The sequence below is a fragment of the Camelina sativa genome, chromosome 8 (genome assembly GCF_000633955.1).
Source record: "Camelina sativa cultivar DH55 chromosome 8, Cs, whole genome shotgun sequence".
Classification (NCBI taxonomy): Eukaryota; Viridiplantae; Streptophyta; class Magnoliopsida; order Brassicales; family Brassicaceae; genus Camelina; species Camelina sativa.
In genome coordinates this window covers 15,889,600-15,911,535 of record NC_025692.1, presented here as the reverse complement: position 1 = coordinate 15,911,535, position 21,936 = coordinate 15,889,600, and the positions used below count along the sequence as shown (strand labels likewise).

General features: G+C 39.6%; 2 protein-coding genes and 1 long non-coding RNA gene across 3 annotated transcripts; 1 reads left to right on the top strand and 2 right to left on the bottom strand.

The window, feature by feature from the left end:
• On the bottom strand, window positions 1,815–3,476 carry LOC104709579 (the record flags this gene model as incomplete). The annotated part of the gene is made up of 2 exons (XM_019228758.1): window positions 1,815–1,953; window positions 2,629–3,476. Coding segments are annotated over 2 exons (987 nt in total), but the record flags the coding sequence as incomplete, so codon positions are not given.
• LOC109126091 lies at window positions 3,478–4,471 on the top strand. The gene is made up of 2 exons (XR_002033144.1): window positions 3,478–4,080; window positions 4,217–4,471. It is a non-coding gene; the product is annotated as an uncharacterized LOC109126091 (long non-coding RNA).
• LOC104709577 lies at window positions 7,368–9,788 on the bottom strand. Its single transcript, XM_010426164.2, has 4 exons — window positions 9,679–9,788; window positions 7,985–8,794; window positions 7,471–7,828; window positions 7,368–7,418 (listed from the first exon to the last, which is right to left on the bottom strand). Exons 1-4 carry the CDS (start codon window positions 9,786–9,788, stop codon window positions 7,368–7,370), a joined length of 1,329 nt encoding a protein of 442 aa, XP_010424466.2.

The window sequence follows — 21,936 nt, the reverse complement described above, 5'->3', positions numbered from 1 at the left end:
TACAAAATATGTTACATATTAAATATAGGTTGATTACAAAAAAAACGTTATAAATTAAATGGTCAATCTATGGACTATATGAATACACTTAAGAATATCCCAAAAAATTCTCTTAATTTTTTTTTCCAATGATTTATACAATTTCCTAAATAAAATCTTTAGTATTACATGTATTGTTACAAAATATATATTGTTAAGCATAAAAATATACTCTTAGACGTAAAAAGGAATTAAATCTTGGCAATTTATCATACTTAATCGTGATTTCTGAAATCTTATTATACAGTTGAAAATAAAATCTTACCTAAAAAAGTTCAAAAATTAAAATAAAAACAAACAACAAACATAACCATTTCTCAACATAAAATTACAAAATTAAAAATATAAAACTTACAAAATATGTGTTTTTTTAAAGCCATCATATTTAGCATATGATTTTATTGCATAATGTTTTATCAAAAAAAACTTTTAAAGATAATCATATAAATTATATTTTTATTTTAAAATTATAATATAAATAAAATGAATTTCAATCCGTGCTCTAGCACAGATCCTAATCTAGTTAAATAATTAAAACCGTTTGTTCTCGTTAAAATGTCACGTTTTCGTTGGTGTGATATATCCTCTTATAGTCTTATAGTTTTTTCATTTTTACAGCGTGTCGCTGGTGTTGATAATCTTCAATTGGATATAGCATATGTTGTCCTCTCTTAAATCTTTCTATTTCCCGCTATGATTATCATTTTTATTGCAACATCGTCAGCACTCAAAATTTGATATATCGGAAAAAACTAAAGCTAATGAAAAAATATTTGTCAATTTTAACCTTCAAAGGACTTTTTTATCCCCCAATATACAAATGGGCAATTGAGTTTGGGAAAAATATTTTGGGTTCGAGTTTTCCGTTTGGAAACGTAGCATCCGCTCTGGTATATTTAGCTTTCGAGTCGCGGTTAAACACTCACTGGAATTGAATATTCTTGGATTATACTCAAAACCTTGAAATATATTTTGGATTTGCATCACATTTGGTATATTTTTTTAATCCGTACCAAAGTAAAAAAATCTGAGATCAATCCGAATTCAATGAAAAAAATAAATCAATCCAAATTGTTAATAACGTACCAAACTAAATAAAGTGAATGTAATCATTAATAAAAAAACAATATTATATCAATTCAAACTGAAAGAAAAAAAAAAAAAAACCATTGCAAACACTAAAACACTAAGTTCAAGTAGAGTTACTATTAGAGAATCAAGTGTTACAAAAGAAAGAAAAGAGGTTTATAAGATCAGGAATTAGTGTTACAATTAAGGATGTATAAGTTCGGATGTTTGGGTATACCTGATCAGATTCAGGTAGGCGATGCATTAGAAAAAAGCATTCGATTGGATTTTATGGAAGATCTACTGATGCGGATTTTCTTGTGCAGCTCTACTCTAAAACATGATTTATCAATGTAAATTATTTAAAGTTTTCACTTTTCCGCGCGGCAAGGCACCGGTCGACTTTCTAGTATATATAAAGTATACATTATGTTTGCAAGTTGTTTTTATTTTGTAGCATTCCACAAATATTACAACATATACTATGATGTTAAAATAAAAACAATTATAAATTCTAGAGTACGGAGAATCTTAATTTTATTAATGATTTTACATAATTCCATTAAAAAGAAAATATTGTATGTGAAAATCATGTCATAATAGAAATATAATAAAGATCAGAACACACATTTTGAAAAACAAAAGTACATTCACAAGAAAAGAAAAAAAGAGTTCACAAGAAATACAAATGAACCAAAGCAATATATTTAACACACATTCTTTATCGATCCCCTTCGCCTGGTGGGAACTAGCACGTTAAATAGGCAACCAGCAGAGCAAACGTATGAATCTGAGGTTCCAAGCATCTTGAGCATGAAAGGATACATACAACGTGACTTACACCATCTACAAAATGGGCGAGTGACACCATTATTGAGAGCCACCTTAAATGATCTGCTTAAAACCTCTATTGTGGTTGTTGGCATGAGCCCTGAAAAGTCTCCCACCATACAATCTATATGCAAACTATCTTGGTGATCTTTACATGTGTAGAACCATGTTTCTATATTGGTTTCTTTTCGACAAATGTCACACCAGTGTTTACCACTTGCCTCTTTGCCATAATATAGTGAGAAAGGATGATCGTTATCAATGCTATGTTTTACCAAAAGTGGTAAAGTGGCACATTTGAAATCCAAGAAAAATCCACAGTCGTTTTCAATGCACGTCAACACAGGAGATGCCAACTCGTTGCAACCATTGCATTTTGCTTCTTCGTCTTGTGGAATGTAATATAATGGATGATGGGGATGACTTGGATGGTAAAATGGCTCAGGAATTGTTCCGCATAGGACATCTAATTCCTTGTCCTCATGCTGGTACCTGAAACCATTGGATATTCTGTGACAAGCATAACACTCAAAAATATTGTCCTAGTTTGTAACTAAAGTCAGTTGTTCATTGTCCAACATATGCCATCTCCTTCTAAGAAATCCAGCGCAGGTTTTGTGTAGAATGAAATCACATTCAATACACCTGTAGAAAGATTGGAGACCGATGGGATGGGTGCATGCTCTGCACCGCTTGTTCTCTTCCTCCCATATAACACTATTAACGTGGAGCCTAAGCCAATGCTCTTGGTGGCTGAAATGTTGTATTGTGTTGTCTTCTATAACCACATATGGATCTAAATATTCTTTTTCTTCAGGTACTCCTTCGAGTTCTTCCCCATTCCACACATCGCTTCTAGTAGCACATTTAGAATGAACAAAATAGCCAGGACACCTCTGACAAGAATAACCCCCACAAGTCCAATCCATGTTCTCGAGGCAAACTCCACAAATAGAATTCACAACACCAAGAACAGAAGTGCGAGAGATACGGTGACCATGACGATTAGTCTTTATGACGCGTGGAAGGTCAAGACAGTCTTGGTGGATCATGAAACCACATTGAACACATAAGTAAGGGCTTCGATCTCCCTTCAACCCGCAAGCGTTACATGTAAACGAATCGAGTCTTGGGAGAAGAATGAGTGTGTGATCATGAGCTTTCGTATCACGCAAAGTTTCTGGTGGTGGGTTTAGAACACAATGCATATCCAAGGTGAAGTTGCACGAAGAACAATGATAATATAATTCATCAATCTCTTTTCCGCAAAGACGACATTTTCCATCAGAATAGTCTGGTGGTTGACCTGTGTTAAGCTTAAGATGGTGCGAGGAGTGGGAAGAGTGGTTTACCTCTGACTGGGGTTTTAACTCTGATGGACGCCATACGCAATTCACATGGAAGGATACATCACATTCATGACATTTATATGGGAACCCAGTACCAATCTTCCAACATTTAGCACCACACACGAACTCGATTTGTTCTTTGAAAAGGGCGAGCTTGTGGTGATGCGTCTTTTTAATGACAAGAACCTCTGGTGGTGGGTACTTGGCACAGTGTAGATCCACATTGAAGTCACAGATCTCGCAGCGATAACTGTTGACATTTCAGGATCTTCCTCTTAAGTCTTTCTTAAGAGGTTCACCATCTCCCTTACACTCACTTGTATGCTCTGTTTCTCTTACTCTAACAGAAGCATAAAGACTCTCTCTTTACTCTCTTGTTCTTTCTTTGTTTCTTTTCATATGACAAACGATTTGTAAGAGAGAAGAGAGAACACACATTAATTGTCTACATTTTATTTTCGGATCTCAAGGATACTTTCTTACAACACACACATCATACTTATACTACTTCTACTAGTTGCACCTCCCACATGCTCCCATACTTAAGACCATCATGACTCTTACACATTAGACCACGCTCCTAGTTACTAACCCTTACACATCATAGGTTTGCTTTCTTACACAAGCCACACTACTATTACAACAACTCTCTTAGCTAGGCTTTAACCAAACAAATGACTAAGTCACAACACAACTTTCTACTTTGTCTTGTCCTTGGTCTCTTGCTTCTACTTGTCGAGTCCATCTTCCACATGGACCACCAAAAACATCTTTCTCTTTGGGCCTAAATCAAGTTAGTAGCCCATGACAAAACACACAGGCTTGTTGACCTTTTTCTTGTCGTTGACTCTTCTTCTTCTTCTTCACGGAGCTTTGCTTCTTTTTCTTTGTTCTTCGACTCACTGATTTCTTCTTTCTCTTTGTTGCAGATTTAATCAAGAACTCAATTCTCAACAGTATCGTAAGTAGAGGGCAGCATGGTGGTGAGCAAGCCTTGGTCTGGGCTCCTTTGTGGTTTTTGTTTTCTCTTTTTCTGTTTTCTTTGAATAAAGCACCAACGGTTGATCCATATGGTTGTATTCTTCTTATGCTTCGGTTGTTATTGTTGCTTTTCTCTTGTATTTTTCTGGGTTGTACCCGATGTTCTTCAAGTTTTCGAGTAATAAATAAAACCTGTTGGCCCTTCTTTTGGTTTCACGTTTCGTTCTTATGTTTATTTCGGTATTTGGATTTGTACGGTGTTTGTCTATGTTTCAATATGAGGTTTAGGTGGCTATCGGTTCATGGGCCCTTCCTTGGCCTGTTTTTTATTTACTCGACTATACAGATTTCTTATTTTGGTGGTGTAGCCTCTAGTGGTTGGGCTTTCTTACATATGTTGAGTTTTGCAGAAAGTTTTTGGCCCTTTCCTCTTATATCTGCTGTAAATATTACCCACAACTATCTTTATAATTTCATGGGATTTCTGGTTTGTATATTTTTATTGCATAGGGTCCAACGGTGTATCGGTGTTTCTTGTCATGCTCTCCTTTTCCTAAGGGTGGGAGGAGATCATTGTGGGTGGCTTCACCCCCAAAATTTTCAAGTTTTTTAGTAAGTTGGAATTGTCAAGGCCTGGGTAACAAGGCCACCATTGGTAATTTCCGGGATTTATGGACCAAACATCGACCTGATTTTTTATTTCTTATGGAAACGAAACAATCGTACTTTGTCTTAGAAAAATTTGTGGGTCATTTTGGATACAAGAATCTTAAAACAGTTGAACATATTGGTTGTAGTGGAGGTATGGCTCTTTTTTACAATCAAGCTGATTTTCAGGTAACGATTTTGTTCGAGTCTAATCGGTTAATTGATATTGAAGCGGTTTTTAAAGGACGGATAATCCACTTAACTTTTATATATGGTGATCCAGTTCCTAAGAATCGGGATTTGGTTTGGGAACGTCTGGTACGAATTAGTACTACTCGTTCCTCTCCTTGGTTTGTGGTTGGGGACTTTAATGAGCTGCGAGGGAACCATGAAAAGCGTGGGGAGAAGTTACGACATCCTTCGTCTTTCTTTTCTTTTAATGGAATGATTCAGAATTGTGGTTTTTTGGAGTTTCCCTATCTTGGGGATTGTCTGTCCTGGAGAGGTTGGCGGGACAAAAAACCAATCCGTTGTCGGTTGGACAGAGCGTTAGGGAATGAAGATTGGCATGAGTTGTTCCTGGACACAGTCACTGAATATTTGCCGATGATAGCATCAGATCATAAGCCTCTCGTGGTTAATATTGGTGCCAAGCGGCCGCGGGGGAAACAGACCTTTATTTTCGACCGTCGCTGGATTGGTAAGGCGTGATTGATGGATGCGATTAATATGGGCTGGGACGGGGATTTGGACCCGGGTTCAGATTCCTTTGTGGATAAAATTATGAATTACCGAAGGGCAATCTCCCAGTGGCGCAAATCACAAGTTCCTTTCGGCAGGGACACCATTGAGGATTTGAAACGTCAATTAGAGGTGGCTCTGGAGGATGATTCTATTCCTTCTTCTGTGATCTCGGATTTACAAAATAGGTTGCGCCAAGCATACGAGGATGAAGAAATTTATTGGTATCAAAAGAGTCAGAATAAGTGGATGCGATTGAAAGACAAAAATTCAAAATATTTTCATGCCCAAACAAAGCAGTGACGTGCTCGCAATCAGATTACAGGTTTGTTTTCTAAGGATAATATTTGGTCAACTGAGGATGGTGACATTTGTGACACGGCAGTATCATATTTCGAGGAATTGTTTACTTCAACAAATCTGGCCAATTTGGAGGAGATCTTAAGGGAGGTAAACCCGGTTATTACATATGAGGAGAATGAGCGGTTTATAGGTCCGGCAACAGAGGCCGAGGTAAAGTCAGCTTTGTTTATGATGCACCCGGATAAAGTCCCAGGTCCAAACGGGATGACCGCTTTGTTTTTCCAGAAAGCTTGGGGTATAGTGAAATTAGATCTTGTGGCTTTGGTTAATAGGTTTTTGTGGAGGGGATTTTTGATAACAATCTTAATCGAACTCATATTTGTCTTATTCCAAAGGTGGCCAAGCCAACTAGGATGGCAGAATTGCGTCCGATTAGCCTATGTAATGTGGGATATAAAATCATTTCAAAAATATTGTGCCAGCGGCTTAAGAGAGTTTTACCAGGCCTTATTTTTGAGACCCAATTGGCTTTTGTTCCTGGCCGATTGATCTCAGATAATATCCTTATTGCACAAGAGATGTTTCACGGTTTACGTACCAACCCGTCTTGTAAAGGGCAATTTATAGCAATAAAAACATATATGAGTAAGGCTTATGATAGAGTTGAGTGGGACTTTCTCGCGACTTTGTTACACAAAATGGGGTTTGTAGAGGTATGGGTGTCGTGGATAATGTTTTGTGTCACTTCGGTTGAGTATAGAGTTCTTCTCAATGGCCAGCCCAATGGTTTGATCATTCCTCAGAGGGGGTTACGGCAGGGGGATCAATTTTCTCCTTATTTGTTCATTTTATGTATGGAGGTTTTAATTGCAAATATACGGAAGGCAGAAACAAACAAGCTTATTACTGGGATAAAAGTGGCGAATAAATGCCCATCTATTACACATTTGTTGTTAGCAGATGATAGTCTGTTTTCCTGTAAGGCGGATAGGGAACAATGTCGGGTAATTTTAGATATCCTAAAACAGTATGAATCTGCTTCAGGACAACAAATAAATTTTGTCAAGTCATCGGTTCAGTTTGGCCATAAGATTGATGACACAAAGAAGTCGGAATTACAGGATGTCCTTGGGATCACAACCTTGGGCGGTATGGGGTCATATCTAGGTTTACCTGAAAGCTTGGGTGGGGCAAAAACCAAAGTTTTTTCCTTTATTCGTGAACGAATTCAGAGTCGAACGAATGGTTGGACGGCAAATTTGCTTTCGAAAGGGGGGAAAAAGGTAATGATTAAATATGTGGCTAATGCTGTCCCGACTTTCGTGATGTCTTGTTTTAGGATACCAAAAACAATTACATCCAAACTTACAAGTGCAGTGGCGAATTTTTGGTGGAGCACTAATGTTTCTATATTGGTTTCTTTCCCACAAATGTCACACCAGTGTTTACCACTTGCCTCTTTGCCATAATATAGTGAGAAAGGATGATCGTTATCAATGCTATGTTTTACCACAAGTGGTAAAGTGGCACATTTAAAATCCAAGAAAAATCCACAGTCGTTTTCAATGCACGTCAACACAGGAGATGCCAACTCGTTGCAACCATTGCATTTTGTTTCTTCGTCTTGTGGAATGTAATATAATGGATGATGGGGATGACTTGGATGGTAAAATGGCTCAGGAATTGTTCCGCATAGGACATCTAATTCCTTGTCCTCATGCTGGTACCTGAAACCATTGGATATTCTGTGACAAGCATAACACTCAAAAATATTGTCCTCGTTTGTAACTAAAGTCAGTTGTTCATTGTCCAACATATGCCATCTCCTTCTAAGAAATCCAGCGCAGGTTTTGTGTAGAATGAAATCACATTCAATATACCTGTAGAAAGATTGGAGACCGATGGGATGGGTGCATGCTCTGCACCGCTTGTTCTCTTCCTCCCATATAACACTATTAACGTGGAGCCTAAGTCAATGCTCTTGGTGGCTGAAATGTTGTATTGTGTTGTCTTCTATAACCACATATGGATCTAAATATTCTTTTTCTTCAGGTACTCCTTCGAGTTCTTCCCCATTCCACACATCGCTTCTAGTAGCACATTTAGAATGAACAAAATAGCCAGGACACCTCTGACAAGAATAACCCCCACAAGTCCAATCCATGTTCTCGAGGCAAACTCCACAAATAGAATTCACAACACCAAGAACAGAAGTGCGAGAGATACGGTGACCATGACGATTAGTCTTTATGACGCGTGGAAGGTCAAGACAGTCTTGGTGGATCATGAAACCACATTGAACACATAAGTAAGGGCTTCGATCTCCCTTCAACCCGCAAGCGTTACATGTAAACGAATCGAGTCTTGGGAGAAGAATGAGTGTGTGATCATGAGCTTTCGTATCACGCAAAGTTTCTGGTGGTGGGTTTAGAACACAATGCATATCCAAGGTGAAGTTGCACGAAGAACAATGATAATATAATTCATCAATCTCTTTTCCGCAAAGACGACATTTTCCATCAGAATAGTCTGGTGGTTGACCTGTGTTAAGCTTAAGATGGTGCGAGGAGTGGGAAGAGTGGTTTACCTCTGACTGGGGTTTTAACTCTGATGGACGCCATACGCAATTCACATGGAAGGATACATCACATTCATGACATTTATATGGGAACCCAGTACCAATCTTCCAACATTTAGCACCACACACGAACTCGATTTGTTCTTTGAAAAGGGCGAGCTTGTGGTGATGCGTCTTTTTAATGACAAGAACCTCTGGTGGTGGGTACTTGGCACAGTGTAGATCCACATTGAAGTCACAGATCTCGCAGCGATAACTGTTGACATTTCAGGATCTTCCTCTTAAGTCTTTCTTAAGAGGTTCACCATCTCCCTTACACTCACTTGTATGCTCTGTTTCTCTTACTCTAACAGAAGCATAAAGACTCTCTCTTTACTCTCTTGTTCTTTCTTTGTTTCTTTTCATATGACAAACGATTTGTAAGAGAGAAGAGAGAACACACATTAATTGTCTACATTTTCTTTATTGGATCTCAAGGATATCTTCCTTACAACACAAGCACACATACATATAGTAGTTTCTCTCCACTTGCCACACACACACTTATGCCCATACCTTAGGCCATACTTCTACTCTCTTACACAAGCCACACTAGTAGCCACTCTACTTACTCATTGGAACTCTAGTTCCTTGATTCACTCTTACACATTCAACAACTCTTAACAACTCACTTATACTCTAACTATGACTAGGTTTACTTTAGTTATCACAACTCTTCTTGTTGGACCTTAACTAAACACTTATTCATATGGGCCTTATCATCACCGATGGCCCAATTCACAAAACACAAACCCAAATGGTTTGTTGACTTTCTTCTCCTCCCTTGACTCCTCTCTTCACGTCGTCTCTTCTCCGACAACGTTTTCTTCTTTACGGGAGCTTTGCTGCTTTGCTTCTTCTTCTTTGTTCTTCGACTGACTGATTTCTCTTTGTTGCAGATTTAATCAAGAACTCAATTCTCAACAATAACACAGATCCACATTTATACACAGTCCACACAAATCGCAACAATGATCTTGTTTACGTACAAGCTTGAGAGTGTGATTGGGGTGAGATGGATGTTCGACATATTCTGAGGACTCGCCACATTTCTTGTGGACGAAAAAATCGCAGCTTTGCAATAACATGTTGCTCGTGTACCCATCACTGACAGCTTCCAAGCAGCCACAACAATCGCCTTTCCTCAGATTATTCCAAGGCATCATAAGATGCTCGTGGATCAACGGTAGTGATACTTCCATAGAGGCCATTGTTGTATACGACGAGAGATTGTGAAGAAGACGAAAAAGAAAAAAAGTTGGATCTGAAATTTGAAAGCTGTGCTCCGATCCTGTCAAGTCTTCCACTCTTCTCTCTTTCTCAAAAGTCTTCCACTCTTCTCTCTTTCTCAAAAGTCTTCCACTCTTCTCTCTTTCTCAAAAGTCTTCGTTGACATATCAGACTTTTAACGGTCTTTCTTTAAAAATAAAAATAATAATTCTTACGGCTTATTGACAATATATATGACTAGTTCATTGGATTAGTTAATGAAACCATTTATTGTTGTGTATAAAAATGTAGTAATAAACGTTGACAAGGGAAAGATAATGTAGAATATTTTTCAATGGCAACTAGACGATTTAAATATTATTTCCACCAATAAAATAAGATGATTTAAATAATTTTCATTATTTCAATACTGTTATTTACAAATTTATAATTCATGATCCATATCTTTTACCTGTTTTTCTTTTTATTTTGTTTTGAGATTCTAAAATTGCGGTTTAAGTCCCAAAACACCCGGAATCTAAAGGGGTCACTTAGACGATGTGGTAATCACTAGAGAGTGTTTTTGCACTTTCATATAATATATCTACAGATAATCAAAAAGGAATATATTTTTGTAAATACTCCTTTTCAAAAATACATTTTTCTTACCATTTCTTATTTTTTATTGACTTTTATTAAATACTAGAGTTTGGTATATAGTCTTGAAATAAACAACTCCGTAAATACAATGGAGGATAAAAATATATACCAGCAGTTTCTTGTTGAAAATGAGCTTGTTTAGCTAATCTATCAGCAACCTGATTGCACTCTCGCCGAAGAAGGGGAAAAGATATATTAGTAAAAAGATTCGCCCAACTGCAGATATCAACTAGGAGATTTTCCATAGTTATGCTCGTTGTTCGTTGATGTAAAAGATCATCTAGAGGTTTGCAATCTCCTTCTAGAATCACTTTTCGGTAACCTCGACACCAAGTCGATTGAATAGCATGTAGCAGGGCTAGTCCTTCGGTCTCCAAGGATTAGATGCTTGCTTGAGTTTTGAGCTGCCGGATAACAGATACGTACCTTTATCATCACGGATTACCCAACCAACCCCAATACTTCCATCATGGTAATGAAAGCTTCCATCGTAGTTCACTTTGACTAATTATGTTGGTGGTGGTTGCCATTGAGATGATTGAGTGGGTATATCTGGCAGAATGGTGCGACTAGATTGTTGTGCAGATGGTTACGTCGCTGCAAGCCATTCTGTAACATCATCAGTAGCTTTGGTAATAACTGAATCTACTTCCCAAACTTTATTGAAGATAAGGTCATTTCTTGATTTCCACAGCTGCCAACCAATCCATAAAGGAAGATGTTTCTTGTCGTCATCCATAGCAGAATTATGTAACAACAACAACACTTCAATATTTATAGTTTAAGGTTTAAAATTCAAACTTCCAAAAATAACACTATTTATACTTTTACAATATTTTAAATTTCTTTTTACATTTGGTTGTAGGTTTAAGTTCTCTATTTTACATTTAGGGTATTTTTTGAGGAAGTAGGGTTTAATATATAGAGTTTAGGGTTTAATTTTGAAATAGTATAGTGTGATTTTGGAACTTTAGAGATGATGTGCTAAATTTGGAAATAAAACTTATGTTTGTGCTATTTGTGAGAATTGTCATTATATTATTGTATATTAGTTTAAAGTTATTTTTTTTTTAAACAACAAAATACTAAAACTAAGAAGGGGATAATTATCCTATTATTTTAGGTAAATACTGCAAATGTGAAAGGTACAAAAAAAGGTATTTATATTATCATCTTTAAAATAAATAAAAAATCTAAGGTTAAGATAAATTTATATCTAAGCAGAAGAATTCTTTTCTTTTTGTTTTCTGCTCTCACTAAAAGAAATGTTATATTATTACTCATATAAAGTAAAGTTCAAAATATTTATATCGAGTAAAACAAATTATAATCCAAAAATATGTAATTTTGATTTTAAGGATATGTTAATATTCTATATATACTCATTAGGTGAATGTTAGTTTTTCTAAATTTTATGATTTATTAGTTATAAATTAAATAACTATATTATTCATTTACAAAGTTTCAAAAATACAACACCAATTAAACATTTCATTTAAATATGAATAAGTAAACAACCAAAATAATGAATTAAAATATTTTTTAAACATTATAAATATCTTAAACTATTTTGGTTAAGTACATTTGGTTGCATATGCTCGCGGATAACTCCTCCAACTATGTTACTTTATGTTTATATTAGAAAAATTACTTTCGTTTCTTATTATTGAAGATTAAATCATAGCGTCTCTTTTGGTTAATTCTTTTCCATTTACATTTTTGTTGGAATCTTTTTTAGTCTTATAATTAATTTACTTTTTGGTTTGTTAAATTAGTTGAACTATTTTTAAAAAATATATTTGTCCACACAAGCGTATAATAAAATAATCGAATTAGTGATATATTTGACCACAAAAAAAAAGTTTAGACAATAATTGTTTTTAAAAAGTTTTTGCCCGCACAAGTGTACGAGTAACTCTCCTAGTGTAACATCTGCGAACCAAAATCCCGATTTAGGGGTTGCATCGGTCGATGCACTATGTGAATCGGTCGATACAAGGTTGGTTTTCTGCGGACGAGTTTAAGTTAAACGCTGCGTTTTGGGTTAGGGAAACCATTAACACGAGCTTTTGTCTCATTAGTCGTGTTTAGCCGCTTTTGAGAGAAAAGAAAAGAGAGAAAAGTTCCCTAAGTGTTCTTGAGCGTTCTTGGTGATTTCTAGTGATTGGAGGTTTTTCCTGTAGAGATCTGTAGCTGAGATCGTTGTAGGAGCTTCCTAGGAGCGTGTTCTTGCTTGTTTAAGGTTCAGAAACTTTTTGCCAAAGGTAAGTGCATGACCATGGCTTATCTAAGCTGGAGATTTCTTTGATCTGATTGTTTTTGTGTTGTTTGGCTTGTTAGAATGTTATTTGGGACGTTAGGAAGCTTTCTTGTGGCTTGGGATCAAGTTTTATGGTTGTAGGAACGAAGATCCGGCGAGAAACTTTGGGGGAAAACGATGCTCGGCATGTACATCGGTCGATGCACTTTGTGCGTCGGTCGATGCAAGTGCGAGGACGGCGCGTAAAACCTAGGGTTTTTGTGCTATGTCGAGCATGTCGATCGATGCAATGGGAGCATCGGTCGATGTAAGTGAACCTTGCATCGGTCGACGCAACCCCAACGGGTGTCGGTCGATGCATGCTTGGTGTCGGTCGACGCAGAGTCCTGGTTTGTTATTGTTGATTGTTGATTGTTGGTTGATGGTTAGAGATGTCTCTATTGCTTGTGTATATAGCCCAGTAGATGGGAGGATTGCCTTACTGAGTGTTTATAAAATACTCATGCATTGCAATTTGTGTTTGTGGTGCAGGTAAATGCAAAGTGTGATCGTGGAATCAAGGCAATGAAGAGGAGGATGTTCTAAGGACTCGTTTGGTTGTTGTCTGGCATTGTTAGGTGGCTAGAGTTGGGTCATTAGAAACATTGTTAGGTTGCTGGTTCTATGTTTCCTGTTGGTTAGATATTGGATATTATTTATGTTATAATATTGGTCTTATTATTGGATATTTATTGGTATTGGTTATTTCCGCTGTTGGTTGTGATTGTGGTTAGATGACTAATGGGTATGGGACCACTAATTGTAGTTTGTTTATTATTATTATTATTATTATTATTATTATTATTATTATTATTATTATTATTATTATTATTATTATTATTATTATTATTATTATTATTATTATTATTTATTAAAAAAAAATGGGTCGGTTCGTTTCAGTTTGGTATCAGAGCCCTTACGGTTCTAGGTTTGGTTCGCTAGGCTTTGTGCGGTAGATGTTTGGGATTGCATGTATTAATTGATTATGTGAGTTAGTCAATTATGTGTGGCATGGAGTCCTAGAACATCCTCTTCGAGCCTACAGTGTAATTCCACGGTGAGTTTTGGTTTTTGTATTTTTATGTTATGTTAAGATTGCTTGTTAGCCTCTGTTCGTGGAAGTGCAGTGATTAAAGGTGTTTGAGTTGTTGGTAGTGGACGGGGACGTGGTCGTGGTGATGGTCGGGCGGGTCTCGAGGCCAGCGAGTGTGTGGTCCAGAGTTCCACGAGGAGGTACGTGAAAGGGTCGCAAGCGTATCAGGAGGGACCAGAGGGGGTTAGCCGGTGAGCGTGCCGGGGGTGCTGGGAACCCAGGTGTGGGGTTGCAGCAGGTGGAGCCCAGGGTCGAGATGATCGCTTGGCGGATCTGTTGGCGTATTGTTGGAGCGGTTACCGAGAGGGGTGCCAGTGCAGGCTCCAGTTGTACCGCATGTGTCGGGGTGCAGCCGAGGGCTGCAGATGTTGAGGACTTTCCATCTTATGTTAGGAGGATGGAGCAGTGGTAGATGACCGGTGCGAGATTCTTCGCGAGAGTTATCGAGCCTAGAGAGGCGGATAGAGAGACATTTGTAGTTGGAGCAGATATTTCTCTGTTTGGTGGGTAATCCAGTTGGATATTAGAAGTTGAGTGGGTAGGTGTAACATTGTAATGTTATACTCGTACCACGGGAAGTACTTTTGGTCGAGAGATGTTTATAGTCTTTAAGGATTGTTGCTCCTGAGGGGATGGTGGTTTTCCCAGAATACCAATAGCTCGAGGGGTTGTAGGCTCCGAGAGTGGCAGAGGGGATGATGTTCCCCTAAGGGGATGATTAGTTCCCCTGATACCGAGATATTAATGATTATGGTCCAAGAGTGAGACGGTATAACTCGAAGACGGTGGTCTAAGAGTGAGATCGGTATGGTTCGAAGGTTGCGACCTAAGGGTTGAAGAGTTGGGAGCAAGCAATGCCTAGGACGTGAGTATAAACATAATGACTGAAGGTAGACCTCAAGAGAGTGATGGTGGTTTAATCTCGGGTTTTGGATGTATTGACCAGTGGGTCAGGATTTTATGACCGGAGCGGTCATGAATGTGTGGCTGTTGCGCTAGGATTGTGCGGCCGGTGGTGCTGGAGTCCCGGGAAGGGGAGTTGCAGCAGGAATGAGCCGGGAAAGGCATGTTTGCCAGATACATAAGTTCACGAGAAGCCTTCATGGCAGGATAAACTAATGGTTGCGACGATGGTGGTTGAAGTTCATTGGAGATGGACAGGGTTACTAGATTCAAGGTTTTGGTAAGCTTGCTGGGGGAAATAAGTCAAGTGGTTGAGTTGACGGCTTGCAAAGCATTTGATGCGGTGAATCAGAATATGCGAACATATGGTACTTGTTTGTTTTATTACGCTCGTATTGATGATTTGCTGTGGAGAATTGCCAAGCGGAAAGCTATTTTTTTGGAATAAGCTATCTTGAGGAAGTTTCCCTTAGAGGCAAGTTACTAGAGGTTCTTGGACTGGCAAGAGGGGTTGATTTTCATATGGTAGTGAGTTGATGTCAGCATACTTGATTATTAGTCTAGTAGAGCTGAAGAAGTAACAGAGGATTTGTTGAGCAGAGGATTCATTCATCTTATCACTTCACCGTGGGGAGCGTCGGTGGTGTTCGTCAAGTAGAAGGACGAGGTATAGGTTTATGAGTTCGTGGTGATGCCTTTCGGGTTGACTAACGCGCCAACATCGTGTTTCAGAAGTTTCTGGACATGTCTGTCATCATTTTTTTATCGACGATATCCTGGTATAGTCTAAGAGTCTTGAAGAACATGCAGTGCATTTGAGAGCAGTTCTTGAGAAGCTGCGTGAGAAAAGATTGTTTGCTAAGTTGAGCAAGTGTAGTTTCTGGCAGCGTGAGATGGGTTTTCTGGATCATATTGTTTATGCAGAGCGGGTTTCTGTAGATCTGGAGAAGATTCAGGCTATCAGAGATTGGCCCAGACCGCAGAATGCCACAGAGATCAGGAGTTTCCTTGGTTTGGCAGGTTACTACAGGAGGTTTGTGCAGGGGTTTGCGAGCAGAGCACGTCCTATGACTAAGTTGACAGGGAAAGATGTTCCTTTTGTTTGGTCACAGGAGTGTAAGGAAGGCTTTGCAAGCCTCAAGGAGATGTTGACTACTACGCCAATGTTGGCTTTGCCTGAGCAGGGTGAACCCTATGTGGTTTATACTGATGCATCCAGAGTTGGTTTGGGGTGTGTGTTGATGCAGCATGGGAAGGTGATTGCCTATGCTTCGCGGCAGTTGCGGAAGCATGAGGGCAACTATCCTACTCATGATTTGGAGATGACTGTTGTAGTGTTTGCCCTGAAGATTTGGAGATCTTATCTTTATGGTGCAAAGGTACAAGTATTTACAGATCATAAGAGCCTGAAGTATATATTCACTCAGCCCGAGCTGAATTTGAGGCAGAGGCGATGGATGGAGCTTGTGGCAGATTATTATTTGGAGATAGCTTATCACCCTGGTAAGGCTAACTCGGTTGCAGATGCTCTGAGTCAGAAGAGGGTAGCTTTGGCTCATGAGCAGGATATGGAGTCTCTCATAGGAGAGATCAGTGCGTTGAGTTTGTGTGCGGTTTTGCAGGAGCCGTTGGGTTTGGAGGCGGCTGACAGAGCAGATTTTCTGAGTAGAGTTCGGTTGGCATAGGAGAGGGATTTGGGGCTGGTGGATGCCTCAAAGGATGTTGGTTCTGAGTATCAGGTTTCGGCTAATGGTACTAATTTGGTGCATGGGCGGATTTTTGTGCCCAAGGATGAGGAGCTGAGATAGGAGATCTTGAGGAAGGCTCATGCGATCAAGTTCTCTATTCATCCAGGAGCGACTAAGATGTACTCTAATCTCAAAAGGTACTATCACTGGGTCGAGATGAAGAAGGATGTAGCTAGTTGGGTCGCGAGGTGCGATGTGTGTCAACTAGTGAAGGCAGAGCATCAAGTTCCAGGAGGGATGCTGAAGAGTCTACCCATTCCCGAGTGGAAGTGGTATATGATTACCATGGATTTTGTGGTAGGATTGCCAGTGTCTCAAACTTTTGATGCTATTTGGGTCATTGGGGGCCGGTTTACTAAGTCGGCACATTTTCTGGCCATTAAGAAGACTGATGGAGCAGCGGTCTTGGCTAAGAAGTATGTGAAGGAGATAGTCAGGTTGCATGGGGTGCCAGCGAGTATTGTGTCTGATAGAGATTCTAAGTTCACTTCGGTGTTCTAGAGAGCGTTTCAGGCAGAGATGGGCACTAAGGTGCATATGAGTACAGCTTATTATCCCCAGACAGATGGACAGTCGGAGAGGACAATCTAGACGCTGGAGGATTTGCTGAGGATGTGTGTGTTGGATTGGGGAGGCCATTGGGCAGATCACTTGAGCTTGGTAGAGTTTGCTTACAACAACAGTTACCAGGCGAGTATTGGGATGGCTCCTTATGAGGCTTTGTATGGGAGGTCGTGTCGTACACCGTTATGCTGGATTCAGGTGGGGGAGAGGAGCATTTACGGGGCAAATTTTATTCAGGAGACCTCGGAGAAGATTCAGGTTCTCAAGCTGAACATGAAGGAAGCTCAGGATCATCAAAGGAGTTATGCCGATAGGAGGAGGAGAGATCTTGAGTTTCAGGTTGGAGATAGAGTGTACCTCAAGATGGCCATGTTGCAGGGTCCGAACAGGTCATTGACTAAGACTTAGTTCNGTCCTTTGGGACTGTGATGGTGTTGAGGAGCAGACTTGGGAGCCAGAGGCGAGGATGAAGGCAAGGTTCAAGAAGTAGTTCGAGAAGCAGGTCGCAACTTGAACTTGTCTAGCCTGGTCCCAGTTGTAGTCCGTTGCTGGAGCGGGAATGGAGTATTCCAGCCCATCTCTCTTGTTTACTTGGTCGCTTAGGGATGGTCGGTTGTGCGACTAAGTAACAAGATGAGGTGGTGTTCAGGGTACGAAATTTCCGTTAGGCGGTGGTTTGAGGGAAATTTTCCTGAAATAGAAGTTTCTAAAAGTAGAAAGTTTAGAGAAATGGTAAGTTCTAAAATGGAAAGTTTTATGTGAGTTAGAATTTGTCCATTTTTAGTGGTTGTGAGCCTTGGAGGGGCTTGTGTAGCCTTTGTGGCGGGCTGTTTAGCCTGAGTTACATGTTTAGGTGGTCCTTCGGGACAAGTGGTCTTTGTGACGGTCCTTCGGGACAAGTGGTCTTTGTGACAGTCCTTTGGGACGAGTGGCCTTGGTGGCGGTCCTGTTTAGGACATTTGTTTGGCCTTGGTGGTAGTCTTGTTTAGGACATTTGTTTGGCCTTGGTGGCGGTCCTGTTTAGGACATTGGTTTGGCCTTTGTGGCGGTCCTGTTTAGGACATTTGTTTGGCCTTTGTGGCGGCCCTAGTGGCAGTGAGATGATCCATGTGTGTTCATGAGTATTTCAGTGAGGGGATATGTGGTTGGTAGGACATTGTGTTGTTTTACGCGAGGCACGGGAAGGAAACCTGGATAGGGATAAGGCTCAGACGTGTTCAGAATTGTTTGCTCGCGACTCTTGGGGGACTTTAGTCCTCCTAGTACTACCATATTCTGAGACTTTGTGGCTTGTGAGTATGGTTTGTATATCGACTTCGGATGACGATCCAGGGACGCGCTGTAGGGTGGCAACCCGAGAGACGAATATTGGACTTCCTTTTATTTATGGCATGCGGGCTTAGGCCCGATGAGGAGCCAACATTATGGCATGCAGACTTTGGTCTGATGAAGAGCCAATAAAAACTCAAGGTTTAGGCCTATGAGTAAAGGAAAGTCCAAAAGTCGAGTTCTCTTTGGTAGAACGGGTTCTTTTTTTTTTCCTTTTTTTTTTTTTTTTTTTGGTAGAAGAAGATGAACAGGTAGAAGATGAAAGAAAAAAGATAAAAGATGAAAGAAAAAAAATAAAAGATAGAAGATGAGAGAAAAAGATGAAAAGATGGATAGATGAAAAGATGGATAGATGAGAAGAGGAAAGGTTTTGATTAGAAGAATGCCAAAAGTCCTTGAGCGGGCTCTGATACCACTTGATGCGATCCAATAGCTCTGATACCACTTGATGTGATCCTCCCAAGGAATTGACGCTCTAAGGTAGGTAGACTGATAATCCTAGAACTCTGATGGCTCGCGAAGCTGGATGATAAGGCGTGAGAGAAACTCGAAAATCCTTATGCCCCAAACTCTCTTAAAACAAACCAAACAAAGCAAGGCGGTGGAACTTTAGATAGAAGCTTCGCGGAGACAGATGACAAGGCGTGAGACGAATCCCAAAAATTCTTGTGCCCTAAACTCTCTTATAACGACTCTTCAATCCTCAGCTAATGAATGGCAACATCAAGTGCGGCGGAATCACTTGATATACCGAAAACTCTTTGATGTAACCCACCAAGGAGAACTCTTTGATGTAACCCACCAAGGAGAAAGAACAAGTTCCAAAGAAACAAAGGAGTTAACCACTCTCAATAAAAGATAAAAGATTTCTTGATTGAATTATTTCTCAAATGAGATTACATGTGTTTATATAGGGATAGAAAACTTGGGCACAAAGCCAAGTATTAATTATTCTTGAAACTAAAAACATTAAAGATACTAAGTTGAATGAAGACCCAACTCTTGGTGCATGTTTCCAAAATGACTCTTGATGCATGTATCTCTTATTTTCGTCACTCCTCTTTGACCACGAAATAAAGTGATTATTTTGGGATTTCTTAGGCTTGTATTAGGCTCAAAGTGGGCTGGAGTTGATAGACAACATCCCCAATAAAATTTCCCATGCTCTCTTTGACCATAAGCTCTTCAATTAACCCATTAAGTGTTTCTTTGATCTTCTTTGACTTTGACTCTTTGATCCAACTTGCTGATGAGAAACAACATGGTCTGTATGATTTCTTCACCATGGTCTTAGTAGAAAAAGCTCTTGGTTGCCAAACATAATTCTGGAAGCTCCTAAACCAGTTGGACCTAAAACTCTTTAGGTGAAGAACTAGATTGACCTCATTTGGCAAATGAAGCGTAACTTTGTGGTTTGTTGGCCAAATCTTGTTTTCTTGAACTTTTTGGAAACATACGAGATCCATTGATATCCTCCAACTGATTTTGTGTCGAAATTGTTGCTGAGTTGGTCTGTGTTAACACGATCTTTGGCTCAAATGCGAAATTGGAACTGGGATAGAATCACTGACTTGAAATCTTCATATCTTTCACATATTAACTGATCTTAATGTGATTCCCAATCTCCATGGTTCCGGAATGGATCAAGATTCCAGAACAGTTTGGTTCATAGCTTGAATTCTTCTGACGTGGTCGTAATCCGCCGTTGAATGCTCGTAGGTCCAAATCGCGTAGCCATGAGTTCACCTGATTTGTAAAATAAATAACTCCTTCATCCGAACTCTGATTGGACTGATTCCACTTCGAGATATGCTCTAAATGGGGTAAGAATATATCCCAAATATTTGTTTGGCTGGAAGAATTGATCTTCGACTTTGTTTGTGTTGAAAAGACTCAAGAGTCGTCTTGGATGGTTTCATGATCATATCAAGCTTCCTAGGAGCGTGTTCTTGCTTGTTTAAGGTTCAGAAACTTCTTGGCAAAGGTAAGTGCATGACCATGGCTTATCTAAGCTGGAGATTTCTCTGATCTACTTTTTTTTTTTTGTTGTTTGGCTTGTTAGAATGTTATTTGGGACGTTAGGAAGCTTTCTTGTGGCTTGGGATCGAGTTTGGTGGTTGTAGGAACGAAGATCCGGCGAGAATCTTTGGGGGAAAACGATGCTCGGCATGTGCATCGATCGATGCACTTTGTGCGTCGACCGATGCAAGTGCGAGGACGGCGCGTAAAACCTAGGGTTTTCGTGCTATGTCGAGCATGCGTCGATCGATGCAATGGGAGCATCGGTCGATGCAAGTGAACCTTGCATTGGTCGATGCATATCTTGCGTCGGTCGACGCAACCCCAACGGGTGTCGGTGGATGCATGCTTGGTGTCGGTCGACGCAGAGTCCTGGTTTGTTATTGTTGATTGTTGATTGTTGATTGTTGGTTGATGGTTATAGATGTCTCTATTGCTTGTGTGAATAGCCCAGTAGATGGGAGGATTGCCTTACTGAGTGTTTATAAAATACTCATGCATTGCAATTTGTGTTTGTGGTGCAAGTAAATGCAAAGTGTGGTCGTGGAATCAAAGCAATGAAGAGGAGGATGTTCTAGGGACTCGTTTGGTTTTTGTCTGGCATTGTTAGGTTGCTAGATTTGGGTCATTAGAAACATTGCTAGGTTGTTGGTTCTATGTTTCCTGTTGGTTGGATATTGGATATTGTTTATGTTATAATATTGGTCTTATTATTGGTATTGGTTATTTCCGCTGTTGGTTATGATTGTGGTTAGGTGGCTAGTGGGTATGAGACCACTAGTTGTAGTTTGTTTATTATTATTATTATTTATTATTTATTTTAAAATAAAAAAACGGGTCGGGTTGTTTCACCTAGTCGATTAATATTTAATCCGACAAAAACTATACCAAAATTTGCAAATTGAATCAAACTGAATATAGCATATACCATAAATAATAAATGATAAACTCTAAATCGTTCTCATCATAAAAGTATTGAGTTGCCCACTTGTTTTTGTTCTTGTTGTTGTAGCAGCTCTGGAAGACAGTGCCTCTTCTTTACATGAGCGAGAAGCTTTATCTTCTTGATGTTGGATAATACCGAAGTGGGCAACTCGTGCTTGTATATAATATATATATATGCACCTTTTTTTATCTCTTGATGGATGTTTTGGTTTAATAGATGCAACTATGCTGTGACAACCCATCTCGTGACCCGACTAGCCCACCACTAGCTTGCCCCCATGGACCCCGAGCTGGCCCTGCAGGGCATCGATCCTAACCCCTCACTGTGGATAGAAACTATTCATCCAAGATCAATTGGTAACAGCTTGTCCTGTGGGAAGGTTGTTAAAGGGTGGGGACCAGGGTTCGAGGAACGCCTGACGCACCAATAACCTACTGGTGGATTTGGATGAATAGTTCCTATCCACAGTGAGGGGTTAAGATCGATGCCCTACAGGGCCAGCTCGGGGTCCATGGGAGCAAGCTAGCGGTGGACTAGTGGGGTCACGGGACGGGTTGTCACATATGCAAGCTAATTGGAGACAAGCTTT